This window comes from Rhinolophus sinicus, chromosome 11 (genome assembly GCF_057876585.1).
Source record: "Rhinolophus sinicus isolate RSI-liver-muscle chromosome 11, RSI-T2T, whole genome shotgun sequence".
Classification (NCBI taxonomy): domain Eukaryota; kingdom Metazoa; phylum Chordata; class Mammalia; order Chiroptera; family Rhinolophidae; genus Rhinolophus; species Rhinolophus sinicus.
The window spans coordinates 21,786,733-21,802,699 of NC_142511.1; the positions used below are offsets into that span (position 1 = coordinate 21,786,733).

The window sequence follows — 15,967 nt, forward strand, 5'->3', positions numbered from 1 at the left end:
CCACGGCATGAAGTAGTAACAACTGGGCATGCAGTTGAACTGGAGTCAGTGACCCAGACTGCCTCTCCATGGGAGTTGAAGGGACCAGGTCAGCTAGAAGGCACCAGCTGCCAGCCTGACAGGGGAATTCCTCTTCTGAATTTTTTCTCCTGCCCAGGTTGTTGCATCACTTATCTGGGAGAGACCTGAATGGGCCAGCTGAGCTGGGACATCCTGAAAAGTCTGGGACCCTGGACTGGATGGGTAATGAGAGGTAGAAGGATGTAGGTTGCTGTGTTTTTCTTGAAGCTACTGTCACCACCCCTGGAAACATTCTGCAAGAATAAATGACAGTAAGAACAAGGGACCGGGACTCGCTCCCTCTTACAAGAAACAAAACCCAAGGCCTAGGGTGAAGTGATGTGATGCCAGTTGTGGAGAGGTGAATGCAAAGCTTGACCTTGTGCTGCGTTCTTCCAGAACTAACTCCAGCAGCTTTCCAGCACACCGATACTGCCTTCTTGGTCTCCAGGTTTAAAGAGAAGAAACCGGAAGACGTCCAACCACTAGCATCTCAAAGAGAGCAAAAGAAGTCCAAGTGGACTTTATTTCTAGACTGACATGGAAGGAGAAGTCCTAGCTAAGCCCGGAGAACAAAAGGTGAGATGAGCTTCCTCCCCAGAGGTTGGGGTCCTGTCTCTGAATGTGGAATGTGGATGGTGAGTTACAGCAGAAGCTGTCAAGTGCCCCTCCCAGAGCATGTGGGCTCCCTCCCGGTGGCCAGGGAAGATTCTGGAGTTCAGGTCACAGTATCTCCCTCCGACCTCCTTACTCTTCTGCTCACCCCTACTCTCCCTCCCACCAGAGTGCATGATTTCTTAGAGGCCCCTGAGTAATTTAGAACCAACAAATGCTAGAAAGAGAAAGAAATGTGGAAATCACACAGTCAAAGCTCTTCTGTTGTAATGGAAAGACGCATAGCTCAAGGTCATTCCGTCAGCCACAGGCAAGCGGAACCTCCTGGGTCTTGGTTCTGTGCTTGTCAGCCTTCACCACATGGCTCCTTCCCTCTTGTCTTCTGCCCCAGGGGTGGGGCATAGGAGAGATGTGGGGCTCAGAGGGGCATTAGGGATTTGGGGAGTCATACCCCAGCCTGTGCTGAAGTTGAGGTAGACGCCCTTCCCAACAGGACCAAGGGACAAGAGAGCTCCCTGATGTGGCCCTCACCCCCCAAAATGCTGTGCACTATAACTGAGCCTGTGGCCCCAGGCTATGAGCTAGGAAGGCTCCCTGAGTCCTGGAGAAAGACTTTCTGAAGGTCATTGGCAGGATGGGCGATTTGGAGAAATCCTACTGAATGTTATCCTGCAGCCTCCAATCAAGGCTGATAACTCTCTGGAGACATTTTATCTCGCACTCTGTGCTTCCTCATTGCCCCTCCGAGGCGGAGAGACGGCTGCCCTACTGGACTTCAGAAGAACCGGGCCATGCGGTGCAAAGACTTTGGCCTCAACACGTGCTATGTCAGCACTTAGCTCTTCAGAAAAACTAGCCTAGGAGCTTGGATGCCAGCCTCAGAATTAGCCTGTACTTGGGGAATACTAATCAAACGAAGAATTAGGTGCAGGCACACCTGGGGAGAACCTTCAGGCGAGGGCAGGAAGCCAGCAGCTCTGAAAGGCAGGGAAGGCCTAAGGCTGCCATGGCAGTGCCCACGGCGGGCTGTTGCTGAGGGGAGGGCACAGAAGGAGGCGTGAGCAGCTCGTAGACTTTTCCAAATCTGACCAGTCTCGGGGCTCTATCTGGATCGAGCAGCAAGGCTTTGGTGGAGATGGCCAGACAGAGCCAGGCTGCTTCTCCTTTCCCTTCCTCTCCCCGCTCCAACTTCCTCTGCCTCCTTCCGACTACCCCCACTCCCTTTTCTCCTCCTTTGGCCGGTGTCCCAGGCTGGCCAGTGGCCTGTGGCTCACTTGGGGGAGCGGGACAAGGTGCCCCTGCCCATGGGCAGACTGTCAGCGCCTGTTTGTAACATTAGAGCCCTATGTGTCAGAGTAGGAAGGAGGAAACAGTGGCTATTTTAGCTCGCCTTTTGGTTCTTTTGTTCCCAGAAACTGCAGGCAGTAGATAGATTCAAAGAACAGATTTTTAATCAATCGAAAAGCATCTTTGAAAACCCAATGGAGAATATAAAAGAAGTATAATGTACAGTTTCTGTCTTTCTTCATCAGCAGGAATAAAAGGTCATTGAGTGGTGGTCAATATGATGTCTATTAAAAGAGGGGTCGGGTCTTGTTCACAACAGCCAGGCGTGCTCCCCACACTGTGCCGGGTCCTGCTGCAGAGCCCGAAGATGGCACAGGAGACACACAGTCCTGTCCTCAAGGAGCTCCCCAGGCCAGTGGAAGAGACCAGAGCAGGGGGAAGAGCGGGTGAACCAGGGGGCAGCGAGGGCTTTCCAGAAGTTGTGGAGAAGAAACAGAATAGGACCCTCGAGCGGACAGCTACTTGGGTTAAGAGTTAATTTTTAATTCTTTGTTACTGACCTGCGTACTACAGTGGAAACAGAAACTTCTCTCGAAGGAATCTATTCTGCAAGAATGCAGGGGTGAGGAGAGGAGACAGGGCTGCTCTGGTCCAGGCCCACTGTCAGCACTTCTAACCCCGTCTCACTGACGTTGTGCAATGAGCCCATACGGATTCTCTCTTTCCCCTGGAGACAAAGCCAATCCCCGTCACAGAGGAACCTTTCCAAGGACCCACGGTGCTGGCTAAGGTTTAAACTTCCAGCATGTAGTCTTTCCACTAAACAATGCTCCCCCAGTTCAGAGCTCCACGCTGGCAAGTGGGTTTGGGGGCTGGAATTTTACAGAGGGTGTTTTGCCTCTTGTGAACACAGAAAGAGCCAGGGTAGGGGATATTCTGGCCTTGGTGGCCGCGACCCAAGCCAAATGTGCATGCTTAGGGCTGTGAGGATGGAGTCCTGCTTCTCTCAGAGAGGGCAGTCCCTGTCTGGTTCACACATATGTACCATCGAGCCCCAACAGACCGAGATCCCAAAACAAGAAGGTACTCGCCCCAGGCCCCACTGCCACTCACCCCGACTTCTCACTTACCCCCTCTCAGTCCTCTTCATTTAGTGTTTTTTGCAGGTTGCCGGCCAGAGGGCTGGATGGAAAGTGCCCATCCTCTTCATACTGTGCCTGCTGCCAGGTGAGTCCCAGACACAGCCCAGGGGCAGAGCTTGCAAGACCAGGCCTGAGCCTTCCAGGCTGCGGAAACCCGGGCAGGCCCCTCAGTGGCATTCCTTGCTCCCTCGGCAGTTTGGCGAATCCCTGGCTTTCTCTCCTGGGACCCAAGGCTGTGCAATAGATCTGGGTAGCGGTCAGATCTGGGCCCGGGGAGCTGAGGGAGGCAGGAGCACATGGAGAGGGCACGTGCTTGATATGATGATTTCTAGAACATTCTCTGTTTTGATAGTGCCAGGCCCAGTACATAAAGATGAAGACCCTGCCCTTCTAAAGAGCTCAGAGTCTACAAAGAAACTAGATGGGTCAATTAAAATTGTATCTATACATTTACTTATTTAGTCAGCACACTTTATGGAGGGCCTCCCATGGGCCAGCAACTAGGGGCAGATGAAGAAAAGACAGGGTCCCTGCCCTCAGGGTCCTGGCAGGCTGGTCAGGTGCGGCTGGCCAGGTGTAGATCAGGCTCAGGTGATAAATGGCCCTGTCGTCTTATTGTGGTGTCTGGAGGTTGCTTTGGTGGTAATAGGAAGCTGTTGAGGAATGTACTGAATGTGTGCGCAGAGTATCTGGTACCTGGAACATAGTCCCAAGCAGATACTTAACAAATAATTGTTGACTTACTTAATTAATTAATTAAAATGTTATAATAATACCAAAAAAAATTAAGAACTGTTTTCAGCTTGTAAACAAATCAGAGTTTTAATGAATCAAAGGTAGCAGGACTTCTCTGTGATATCATCACACCATCTCTTTATTTTAATCTCTCACTGCCCCCTTTCAATTTTTTCAGTAGGCGCAGGCTTCCCCTGCCCCCAAATGAAAACTCAGGCAGTCCATGATTTCTCTGCTGACATATAGATAATAGTCCTAACTTAAGTCTTTTAAGTTTCAAACATTCTAAATTTAATAACATTAAGTGTCCAGTTAAGTGTTTTGGTCAGCACTTTAATTTTCATCCAAAGATAGGCCCCCTCATCCACCCAGGGCCTGCAGTCAAGAAAGCAGGAAGGGGTGTGGGGTGGCGGCCGCCTTCTCTTTTCCCCTCCTCCCTCCTCTCCCTATCTCAGCGGCGGGAGGGAGAAGAGGCAGAAGGCAGGCAGCTCTTCGTGATGGGCTGGCCTAGAGCTCTCTGGCCTGGCCGAGCTTTAGAGCTAGCTGTTAGTCTTGTAGGTGCCTTTGTGGACCCTTACATGGCCCCTAATGGCCATCTCCTCCCTGGGCCCAGATTCTGCTTTGGCCTCTCCACACAGAAACCCTCATCTCAGATGGCTGTGGGCTGGCTGTCTTCCTTCCAGGCCCTACTCTGGGTCAAGGAAACGCTCACACTTCCTCACCTCTCTGCTGGTAGGAGGAGAGATCCATTGCAGGTGAAGCCTCTATTGTCCTGGTCCCGCCACAGGCCTCTTGCACTTTCTCAGACCAAGTCAGGCTCAGTCCCTGGCCTCCCTCTAACTGTGGGCGTCAGAAGCCACAGCAATAGAAAACTGCTGGGGAAAGGTGGGCGAATGAGAGCAGAAGCACCCTCCACTAAAGGGTAGAAGATTTGCTTCAGGGAATCCCGCTGGGTACCACACTGATCCTAAAATGTTGGCACTTTCTTTAGTTCATACAGGTGACTAATAAAATTCTACAAACTTTCATTATAGATAACTAAGAGCTACCGGTCAATAATCCACCAAACTAGTTCTTAAGGGTCAGTAAAAATTGGTATTAATACAAGAAAAAAATGTGCATTGCAGGACCTGATTAAGCATTCTTAACCAGCCTCCTACTGTGAAGTCCACTGCCCCATCCTCTGGTTAATGGGGCAGAGCTCCCCTGGCACGTGCCTCGTATAGGCCACGAGAGTTCCTGGAATCTGGGGTAGGGACACTTTATCAGGGCACCATCATTGTTGTCCTGAGATGGTCCTTGTTTGTCATTGTGAGAATTCTTGCCTTTTAATGATGAATTGCCATTGAATTTTATTGATTGCCATTCATTTTATCATTGGTGGTGTGTCATTTAGTTAAACCTCCACTGAGTATTGATACATCCGTAGCATTTATGGCCTTCACGCTTCCCATAATTAGACCTCAAGACATACGCAACAGACAGGGCCAGCTTCTTGGGCAGGAGGAGAGGCAATTCTTACAAGGAGGAAACTGCAGCCAGAGGCCACAGGAAGGAGATTTGGAAAGCAAGAGAAGGAAGCAGCCCTGGCCATCGGTGCAGTCACATGGGGCCCCGTACTCAGAAGGTGCTTGGTTCAACGCTCTGCTATGGCCATAGTGCAATCCTTAATAACTTCTGAACAAGGGGTCCTATATTTTTATTTTGCACTGGGCCCCACAAATTATGTAGCCAGTCCTGGAACCAGGATATTTAAGTGAACTTTCTTGAGTTCAAAGGTGCTGAAGACAGAAAAGACTGATAGATGCCAGGCACCGCATCCTAAAGAAAGATGCTGAACCTCCTGTGCAGGACTAGGATAGATTGCAAAGCTGGCTCTTCAGACAGCAGCTCACCACATACCCATTGAGGGTAGAAGAGCTCACTGTGGGAGCCACTTTAAGCCAAGTAAGGGGGGACTTTTAGAAAGCCACTCAACAAGCTTGCTATATGTCCAGGTTTCTCCTGACAACAGGACAAAGGTGCTTCCTGTAACCAAATGTGGGAACGACAGAAAGGAGCTGGTTTGGGGCCTCCACCAAGAGGGCCACCCAGAAGGGCCTATGCCCATAAAATGCAGCCAATGGCCAGAAGCCACCGGCTTGGTGTGCTGGAGGGGTCACATGAGGCCAGCAGGTGGGGAAGCAGTTCTTACAAGGGGGGAACTGCAGCCAGAAGCCGTGGAAAGGAGATTTAGAAGGCAAGAGACGGAAGCAGCCCTGGCCATCTGCCATGCCCAGAGGGCACCAAGAGCAGATCACTACTGTCCCACTCACCTCTCCTCTCTCCCCTCCATATCCAACCCCAGAGGGTCATAAAACAGCAGTTCTGAGTAGAGGGAGGAGTAGAGCAAAGCATGAGATTCCAATATGTTCCCCTCCTCCATGCAGGCCTCCAAGCCCAGCTTGGAGAAAGGAAAAGGGTTCGATTGGGTAAGAGACTGGAGTTGCAACTGGTCATTGGACTGGATATATAATTTAGACTAGACTGGCCTTTTTCTTTTCCACGAGAGACTATGAAAGCTCCTATACGTGCAAGTATGCCTGAGATTTCATGAAGGGGCAGAGAAGTCCACAGAGTGAGTGTGAAAGCAGTGAGAGAAAGAATAAACTTTGTTTCTGCTCACGCAGATCAAATTTAAGTCATTCAGTAATCAGGCCACATTCTGTGGTTCACCTATGGCTTGAACCATAGTTTATGCCTATTGCCAAGGCAGACGGAATCACAATTCTGCTCATCCAGGCTTTGGCGCTGGCACCTGATTGTGTCTGTTTCTACAAAAAAGTGCTCAGTGTTAACATTTCTGCAACCACTGGTCTGGGGGCATACCTGCCAAGTAGAGCAGGATTCTTGTGTTGTAGGGCCCCCTTCCTTGCAGGGCAAAGCACGCTGCTCTGTTCTTACTATTTAACATCTCTCCCTTACGTTCCATGCAAATTAACCACAGCCCGCTGCCAGATGTTGCCTCAGTCCTCTTACCCGTGCTTAGATGGCAGCTTTTTAAACATCTGCACTGGAAGAAACCCAGGCTCTGGACGGACTGGTCTGAGAACAGCTGGCACATGATAAATGTTAGCTAAATCGTGTCTAAGATTATTCTCATACGCCCATCTCTCAGATAGGGTGTGGATTCAGCTCCGTTTCATGTTTAAGGCTACTCCTGACCCAGGGGCTGAGTTCTGACATTTCCACATTGATTCTCACCTGCCCCGATTCTAGCCATGTGGAGCTTGTAGCAGTTCCCCACCCCGTGCCTATACTCAGTCCTCCCTCTCCTCTGACTTTTTTTCTCTCTGCCTGCAGCTACAAATGCACTGAAAGGCCCGAGGATGGTGTCTGGGGAGCCTGGGGACACTGTCACCATCCAGTGCCATTACACCCCGTCGTCCATCAACAGGCACCAGAGGAAGTACTGGTGCCGCCTGAGCCCCCTGACGTGGCTCTGCCACACAATTGTATCCACCAACCACTACACTCACCTTCGCTACAGGGACCGTGTTGCTCTAACAGACTTCTCGCACAGTGGCTTGTTTGTGGTGAGGCTGTCCCAGCTGTCCCCAGACGATGTGGGGTCCTATCGTTGTGGCATCGGAAACACAAACAACATGCTGTTCTCCAGCATGAAACTGAACGTGTCTGCAGGTATGCGCTGATGGATGAGGGGGCAAGGTGGGCGGAGTGCACGCCAGGAAGAAGGTACAAGAGAGTGGAGAGGTCCGAGAGGGCTTTACCCACAAGGGGTGTGATGAGGAAAGGCTGGAACGAGGCAAGCACTTTAAGAAGAAGGCTTTCATTCCTATGGAAACTACCTTCAGAAGGAAGGTAGATATTAGTGAAAACGCCCCAACAGAATGCATGTCAGCTATTCCACCCGTTGCTCCCGAATGTGTGCCATATGTATTTAGAAAAGGTTCCAAGAATTGGATAATGTGGCTGCTTACGGTCATGGTGTCGCTTTGTTCCGACAAGCAGAGCAGATGAGACCGACAGGAGGAATCGGGACTGGGCTCTTCCTAAGACTGAGCCCCTCAGCAGACATCTGGCAGCTACAGGTCCGCGCCCTGCGAGGCAGCTTCTGGAAAACCGATCCAGAGTCAGGCACCCAGGCTGTGAAAGACCAGTCTACAGGCGAGACGGCCTGTTCGGGAGCAGGCAGGCACGAGTGCCTGAGAGTGCGTCTGTCTTATCAGATGTTGTTTCCTACCCACCTGCTGAGACTGGCCGCTTCACTGCCACTGGGGTGTTTCTTTTTTTCTTATCTGAAGAGTAGTACATGGTAGGCTGTGGGTCTCTGGGAGAAGGGGCAGTACAGGGGTCCTGGACAGCTTGGATAGAGAATACGTGCGCATAAAAAACGAGGTCGGACCATAAAATGTCAATATTTGCAACAGGCTAGAGAATACATCTGGTTTTCCCAAATTTTTATTGTATCCAACATATTGGCCAGAGACTGTATCACTTAGTGAGGTTGCAGTCCAGGTAGCAAACACCTCAGCCTGGCATCTTTGCGAAACCCTGCAGGCAGCAGGGCAGCCTTCCCATGTGTCTCCCTCTGCTGTCCACACAGGTCCTCGCAGCACGAATCCCAGAGTCACTCCAGCTGCTGCTGAGCCCTTCAGCAGAGCCTTTGGAACAGCATCTCCAGCGGCCAACAGCTGGACCCCAGGAACCACTCAGACTACAGCAGGGCAGAGCACGGGATGGGACAGAGTTGCTCTGACTCCAGGAGCCAGCAAAAGAACAGCTTCAGCTAAGGGAAGACAAACCCCAGGAACCACTGGGACAGTAGCTGCAGGGACATTTAGCCAGGTAGAGACTTCTACCTGGGCAACAGTCCCCAATCCAGAGAGTCTGACTTCGACAATCAGAGGTGTGTCCAATTCTACAGAAGGTGTTTGGACGTGGGGCACCAAAAGCTCAGTAGCAAACAGGGCCAGTGAGGGAGGGAGAGAAACAACTACTGAGGCTGATAGGCCAAGAGAGGAAGTGGAGAGGGCCAAAACAGCCCTCGATGCAGACCGGATGGTCACAGGAACCATTAGGCCATCAACCTCGCTCTCAGAAAAATGGGCGTGGGAAACCCCCCAAGAAACAAGACTGGTTTCTAAGCCACAAGCCCTGGGCTCCACTGAAGAAACTACCCCAGCGGTAGGTGTGTGGGTCTTGGGGCCCACCAGCATAGAGATGGCATCTGCAGAAGGAAGCACTGCTGGAGACACCCCTGCTGGAGACAGTGATCCCCAAGCAACTTCAAGCCAGAACCTAACAGCAGGACCCCTGAGGCCCGTGGGCAAAGAGTTCTCCATGAAGAGGTAATCCCCCAAGCCCTCTGCTCCACTGGGGCTCTACGTCTGCCCCTTCCCCTGGCACACCCCTCAATGAGCTGACCTCTGTGCCCCTCTCCATCTGCTCACTTCTCTCCCTTTGTAAATTGCAAGGGACATAAAAATCAGATGCCCTCCCTCATTCAAAGTCCTTGCTAAGAGAATCTGAGTATTTTCATGTGGTTTGCAAGCAAAGCTCTAAAAAATAGAATAACAGAATATAACAGAAACTTTGGGACTTTTTTAAAAAAAGATGAGGAACTGAAACTCCACAGAGGGGAGGTGACTTGCTGAAGCCACAGGGAAGGATTGTGGCAGAGCCAAATACCAAGGGTGGATTCCCTGACTCTCGATCAGTCTTTCCCACTGTGGTTCATTGGGAGCCAGCACACAGGTGGTGCAGTCAGGAAAATGGGTCAGAGCTTGGGACCCTGAAGACAAGGCTTATACTCCCAGCTCTGCTACCAACCCCCCCTCCATGGGAATGAGGGCAGCCAAGTCACCTTGACCTCAGCTTCTCACTTGTAAAATGAGAGGCAAAGGCCAAATGACCTTCAGTCTCCTACCAGCTCCAACCTCCCCTCTCCTGTGCTCTTCCCGTCCCCACCCCTGCTACTTCCACTCTAGTGCTTCTCCAGGAAAGAAAAACATCTCTCGGATCCAGACTCCAGTCTCTATGGTGCTGTTCTCACTTGTGGCTCTTGTTCTATTGCAAAGGAAATGCCAGAGCAAAAGGACTTGTGAGTTGAGTTTAAGTTGCCCCAAGGCTGGGGGAGGGGGAGGGCAGTGCTGGTTCCCACGGGACACCCTCCACCTCAAGACCAGGTGGAGTCAGAGTTGATGCCGAGACTTCTGGATGTACAAGTGCTAAGGTCTCAGCCATTTAACCATTCTTGGCCTTGGTTTCTTTATCAATCTAATGGGAAAATCATCTTTGTACTTGTCTCGATGGCATCCCAGAGCTCAAAGACTAGCCCTTTCAAGGGTGGCAAGACATATGCTAACCATAGCCGTATGAGTTACATGAGTGATCCCAGCAGCAGACAGCAGGAATGGAGGGACCAGATGTGGGAGCAAACTACGTTTGTATCCTGTGCACGGCCCAGCTGAAAGTCTCTTACAGCAACATGCCCAGGTTTAAATGCTCTTAAGTTGGTGCTCCTTGGTGTTTAGATCCAGCAAAGAAAGGGTGAGGTTTTCTGGGAGCAAGTGGAGGAGGCCAAGATCCTCAGACTCAGAGCCCTGAGGGCCTGGCCCTGTCCCTGTCAATCTAAGGGCTCAATTGCAAATCTGTGTCAGGAAGTTTTTGAAGGCTTGTGGTGGGAGGGGTGGTTCTCGGGGAACCAAATATAGTGCCCAGTACCCTCACAACAGGTTCTGTGTCTGTGCAGCTCAGGAGACAGAGAAGGCAGCAGGGGTTACCTTGATTCAGATGACACATTTCCAGCCAGACCAGCTGCCCCGTGTGGAAGGGAAGATACTCCAGGATGACCCTCCTCCTATCCAGGCCACCATGACTGTCCCGGAGTGGGACCCTGACCCCTGAGCAATGGAAGGATATGCTGTTTGGTCACCATGGAAGGAGAACCAAGACCGCACACCATGACCCAGCCTCTTCTCATTCTTCCTCTGTGCAAAGGGAAGCTAATGGAGCTGGGGCTCCATCTGGGGAACCAAAGGCTCACCATCCGTGGGCCTATGAAGGTCAAGCTTTTTCCACAGCCAACGGTGATAATATGACTCAAAGAAGGCTTCGAGAAAGGATTTATTAACTACTGGTGGAGGTCACCTAGGGAAATTGTGGCGTTTCCGAAGATTTGAAAATTTAAGAGGTTTCCAATCAGTGGGAGGAACTACAAATTCTCACCCATCACTTCTAGCCCGTGTTAGTTGTCCCCTTGTCTATTAGCATTCAGCCTGCTGCACACATTGAATTACATCCATATGTACTAGTATATTCTAAGCTCTTTAGGGCAGTAATTGTGTTTTATCCATCTCAGTATGTCCCCAGAAAACTTCCAACTCAGTAGGTGCCCCCATAAATCCTTGTGGCTGAATGGCTGACTGGAAGGGCACGGGCTCAGTGGCCTCTGGGGCTCTGTCCACGCAGATGCTCTGACTCCCCCTAATTTGGGAGCCCCCTGGATGACTCCACAAGCAGGTGGTGTCTACATAGAGACCAAAAGGAACAGCAGCCAGTCCTCAAATCGTCCCTTCCCATTTGGCCCCAGACTCTACACTGTAGGCCTTTTGACCCAGTCAAGATTTTCTGGGATTTTCCTAAATTCATGAAGGAGGAGGGTATTTTTCAGTAGATTCTCACCTCCTTCACAAAGCTCCTCTTATTCAACTGCTTGTAAATCCTTGATAGCAAGATGTTGATGAAGCTGAAAAATGGTGGAGGCCGGTGTGGGGGGCTGGGGGAGGGGGTAATAGAGAAGGTGGCCAAGCGGAATTTTACGTGGATTCTGCTTTTGAACCACTTCCTCTCATGCTTGTTGAGGGACTTTTACTCCACATTTGGTCCCCCTGTCTTTTCAAGAGTCACATTTACTATTAGGTTGGTGCAAAAGTAATTGTGGTTTTTGCGATTATTTTTAACCTTTTAAACCACAATTACTTTTGCACTAATATTTTATTCCAAACCTGTTCACCAGCTGCCTGAACTTCATGTTTGGGCAGCAAAGCCTCTGAGCAATGGAAGAGAAGGGAAAGGCTCCGATATCAAGTCGAGAATTGTCAGGGAGACATTCCCAGAAGGCTAAACCCTGCCCCCTACGCTGTCAGCGGCACCAGAAACCCTCTGTCAATATCTCCTCATCATAGCCGGTGCTGAACCCAGACACTGTCCCAAGAAAATCAGGGAGATGCTGGCCTTATGGTGTGAGACACAGAGACCCATCGTTTGGGATAAGTGGGGGAGCTGCACGCGTCTAACCAAATGGAATCATGGAATTTCAGAGCTAGCCAATCCAAAGCCCTCAGCCTAGTGTGAGGTAACTGAGACCCTGTAGGGGGAAGTAATTTGTTTAAAGTCACTCAGTAACAGCAGAGTGAGGACAAGAAAGGGGAACTCAGGACCTTAATCTAGTGTCTTATCCACTTTATCATTACTAATTACATATATGAAAAACTAATAAAAAATTAATGACACCACAGGCCTTACTCCTGACCATTTTCATGTACCCTATCTCAGTGACCTGCCTGAAAAACCTGTAAGTTAGATAGAGAGAATAGCCACCATGATCCCATTTAACCAATGAGGAAGCAGGCCCTGAAGGGGGTGTAATTCAGCCAAGGTCACTTAGCTCATTAGAGGCAGGGATGGGCCAAGAACCAGTTCTCATAGGCTCATTCCACCTAATTAATGTTTACCAGAGGCGTCCACAGAGTGCTAGCTTCTCAGCATTATTAAGAAATATTCTGAGAAAAAAATAGGTTTGGTAGATCAAAGACGTTTGGCTAATGAGGGTTAAACAGTAACAGCTTCTTCTGTATACGATTTTTTGGAGCCTTTAATAAACTAAGGTGCATTGGGAATAGGTCCAGGGTTAGGGATCTTATGCCTGTTTCCCCAGCGTTTTGGACTATTGTGTTTTGGTGAAGTAATTTCACAGGACTGCATTCCTCAGATCACCCCTTTTTGGGGAAAGCTTGATGTGATAAAACAGGGGTCAGCAAATTCTGCAAAGGGTGTTAAAAACAAAACAACAGGCCCAAAATGGAGTCACTTATGCTAAAGCCCTACATCACCAAAAAGAGACTTGACTTAATTACAGTTTCAGTCTCTCCCAAAATTGGAATCTTACTTAAACCAGTCAATCAGGAATCACCTAGCCAACACTAGTGAGGTAACCTGCCTCCTGGACCCTTGCCGTCCCCTAAAGGAAGTGACTGTGCCACGACCAATTCACTTTTTGCTGGTATGACTTGCTTCTCCCGCTCCCTTCTGCCTATAAATGTCGTCATTTTGTATGGTTCCTCGCAGCTCCTTTCTATTTTCTGGATGGGATGCTGCCTGACTCATAAACTGTTGAATAAAGCCAAGATCTTTACATTTTACTCAGCTGAATTTTATTTTTTTAACAAAGGCCAGCTAGTAAATATTTTAGACTTTGCTGGTGGTCAGCCTCTGTCACAACCACTCGGCTCTGCTGTTGTAGTGCAGAGGCGGCCAGAGACAACACATAAATGGGTGACTTTGTGTTCCAACAACATGTTGTTTACAGAAACAGGTAGCAGGCTGGATCTGGTTCTCGTGCATAATTTGCCAATCCCTGCAGTAAACCATAAAACCATGCATGACTCTCTTGTCCCTGCTTTGAGGTGAAGGATCCAGACCTCACTCTTCCTCAAAAGCTCCCCAGAACACACATCTCAGGGACCTCCCCTTCCTCCGAACTCCTGTAATACTTTCTATCTGGGGTTCAGCAATTAGGATATCCTGCCTGACGACCCATCTTAGGAGAAGAAAGAGACGAGCCCGGCAAGGGAGTTGGCCAAGTGGCTGGAGTCAGGAGCAGCTTCCAGAAGTAGGAAACTGTCTAGTCAGGGTGTTGTAGGGAAAGCTGAGGTCCACCAGCCAGACAAGCCAGTACAAGTTCAAAGGGCCAGAGCAAAGCCAAGATCAGAGTCTCAGGGCCGAGTTTGGAGCTGGGCAGAGATAAGATAGGAGTGAAATCTTTGCCCGGAAGGAAGCGGGGCAGCCCCAAGTATTTATAGCTCTTTTTTTGTGGGCCAATCAATGCCTGGAGTGGGGCACAAGCAGTTGACTTAAAGGGCCTGAAGCAGAAGAGGCAAAGCCCGTCAACTCCACCAGGTGGCGCTGTTGGTTGTTTGTTTTTTATTGTATGCCCCAGCTAGCAGGACACCCACATCACCAGAATGAGAGGCAGGGGAATATCTACCACCAGGCTGTAATCAGCGGTGTGCCCATGGAGGTTTCCAATCCAAGATGCAGGGGAGCACTGACTTTCCTACGATCTAGCAGGTTCTCTGGGTTAGGACACAACTCTTCAGTTCTTCCCCTCTATTATTAATGCCATCACTACTTGTTAAGTGTCTTCATGCAGCAGGCACTACCCTAGGTGTTTTCACGTTCTGTCATTGCATTTGATGCAACATTTCTGTAAGGTAAATATGATCATTCCCATTTTACAGATGAGAAAACTGAAACCAGAGAAATTAAGTAGTGACACACCTTGGGAAAGGACAAGCTGGGAACTGAATGCAAGGCACTCCACCCCGGCACCTAAATCCTCGATCAATACACTGCACTGCCTTCCTCCATGCTTGGGTTTATGGCTCGGTATGTGTTCAGGTCTTTTCCAAAGCTTTCCTTGTTTTCCTCTTTTAGCCCTGTGTGTAGAAAGATTCATAACTATTTCTGGTAATGTGTTCTCTTCAGTCACCTCGCTGGCTTATTCCTGCACTGGCTGAGTGCAGTGTAGAAGTTTAGGGAGCTGGAATTAAGAGCTAAAAAGTCAGTTACCAGCCCTAGATCCTTGCAGCATTTGTACAAATAGAGCTCAGATCTTAATCACCTGTGGGCGTGTCCATCTATGTCAGGTAACTCAGAGAAAACACCTGACCCCCAGCTAACTTTTCCTCGTTCTCCACTAAGACCTTGGGAGTTTCCTCCTCTCTTCTAGCAGCCAGTGCAGTCTGGAAATACAGAATAACTTTAGCAGTTTCAGTCAGACACAAAAAGGAAAGTATTTCCACGGACCTATATATAATGCACTTTAGCCAAGTAGACACAGATTGAATGATTATTATTTTTCATTGGAACAGATATCCCAAGGCAAACAACTTGACAAATATTGATTGGAGAATCAAAAAGGAAACAGACTCTGTGGGTGGCCCTCCCTGCAGGATCCAGTGCCACCAAACTCTCCGTTTTTCATAAAGTGACACAGCTTGTCTTACAGGCACTGGCCCTTCCAGGCCAAACTGTTCCTTTCACTATCAGCAAGAGGATGAACTGTCACCCCACGGCTGCTCTCCAAGGTGTCAGCTGAAACCCCGACGGGCAGCAGAGAGATACCAGCTGCAGGAAAGGATGCCATGCCACACTTCCGGAGGCATGCAGAAGTCGTGAGCATGAGGCACGGGACCAGCGTGCCACTGTTTGCCTCCTGGTCTCATTTTGCTGCAGACGCACATTCCCTAATTAGCCTCTGGAGTCTTCTGTGTTCTGCCTCTTCCAACCTCTGGCTAAGTCCCCACGCCCTGCTGATTTGCTGCCTCCATCTAGAGCTCTCTACCAGTCCTGCTCTGAGCATAGAGGGTCAAGTAAGAGCCACTCCTTTCCCCACTGTTACATATTCCTGGCTCCTCAACACTGAGTATCTTACAGAGGAAGAATAGAACCAGGACTAGCATGACTGAGGCGTTTGCTAAGTTGCTCACAATTTATCTGAAGACGATGTACTTCACGTCTGACAATAGCTCAGGAAAAGGGCATCATGGGTTGGCTTCTTGAGAGCCTGGCATAGGAAGGGCAGACTGGATACTAAATGCCACATTTCTAAACTGTTTATTTTGCCAGCATTCACCTCTACCCTTTTCATGCAGACAACTAAAAATTAGTTACAGTATACATCCCCGGAAAGAAGCAGATGGTACACCACTGTACAGATGAGAATGCTGAGGCTCAGATGGGCACAGGCTACAGGGGATCACAGAATATTTTTCTAATGTCTGCCTGCCAGGCAAACCCTGGGCTGGAGTCCAGGCTCAGACCAGGAACAGGGAAACAGTAAG

At 49.6% G+C, this 15,967-nt stretch overlaps 1 protein-coding gene across 2 annotated transcripts; it reads left to right on the forward strand.

Moving 5' to 3' along the window:
- Nucleotides 1-210: 210 nt before the first annotated feature.
- Nucleotides 211-13,264, forward strand: FCAMR (Fc alpha and mu receptor). 2 transcript variants are annotated; one of them, XM_019752532.3, is made up of 6 exons: nt 211-639; nt 3,129-3,189; nt 7,182-7,520; nt 8,446-9,190; nt 9,830-9,942; nt 10,594-13,264. In XM_019752532.3, exons 1-6 carry the CDS (start codon nt 601-603, stop codon nt 10,746-10,748), a joined length of 1,452 nt encoding a protein of 483 aa, XP_019608091.3. In that variant the 5' UTR covers nt 211-600; the 3' UTR covers nt 10,749-13,264. The 2 variants fall into 2 exon arrangements, with proteins under 2 accessions (XP_019608091.3, XP_074178129.2); XM_074322028.2 differs by having other exon boundaries at nt 469-639; nt 3,117-3,189; nt 10,594-10,883.
- Nucleotides 13,265-15,967: the final 2,703 nt, after the last annotated feature.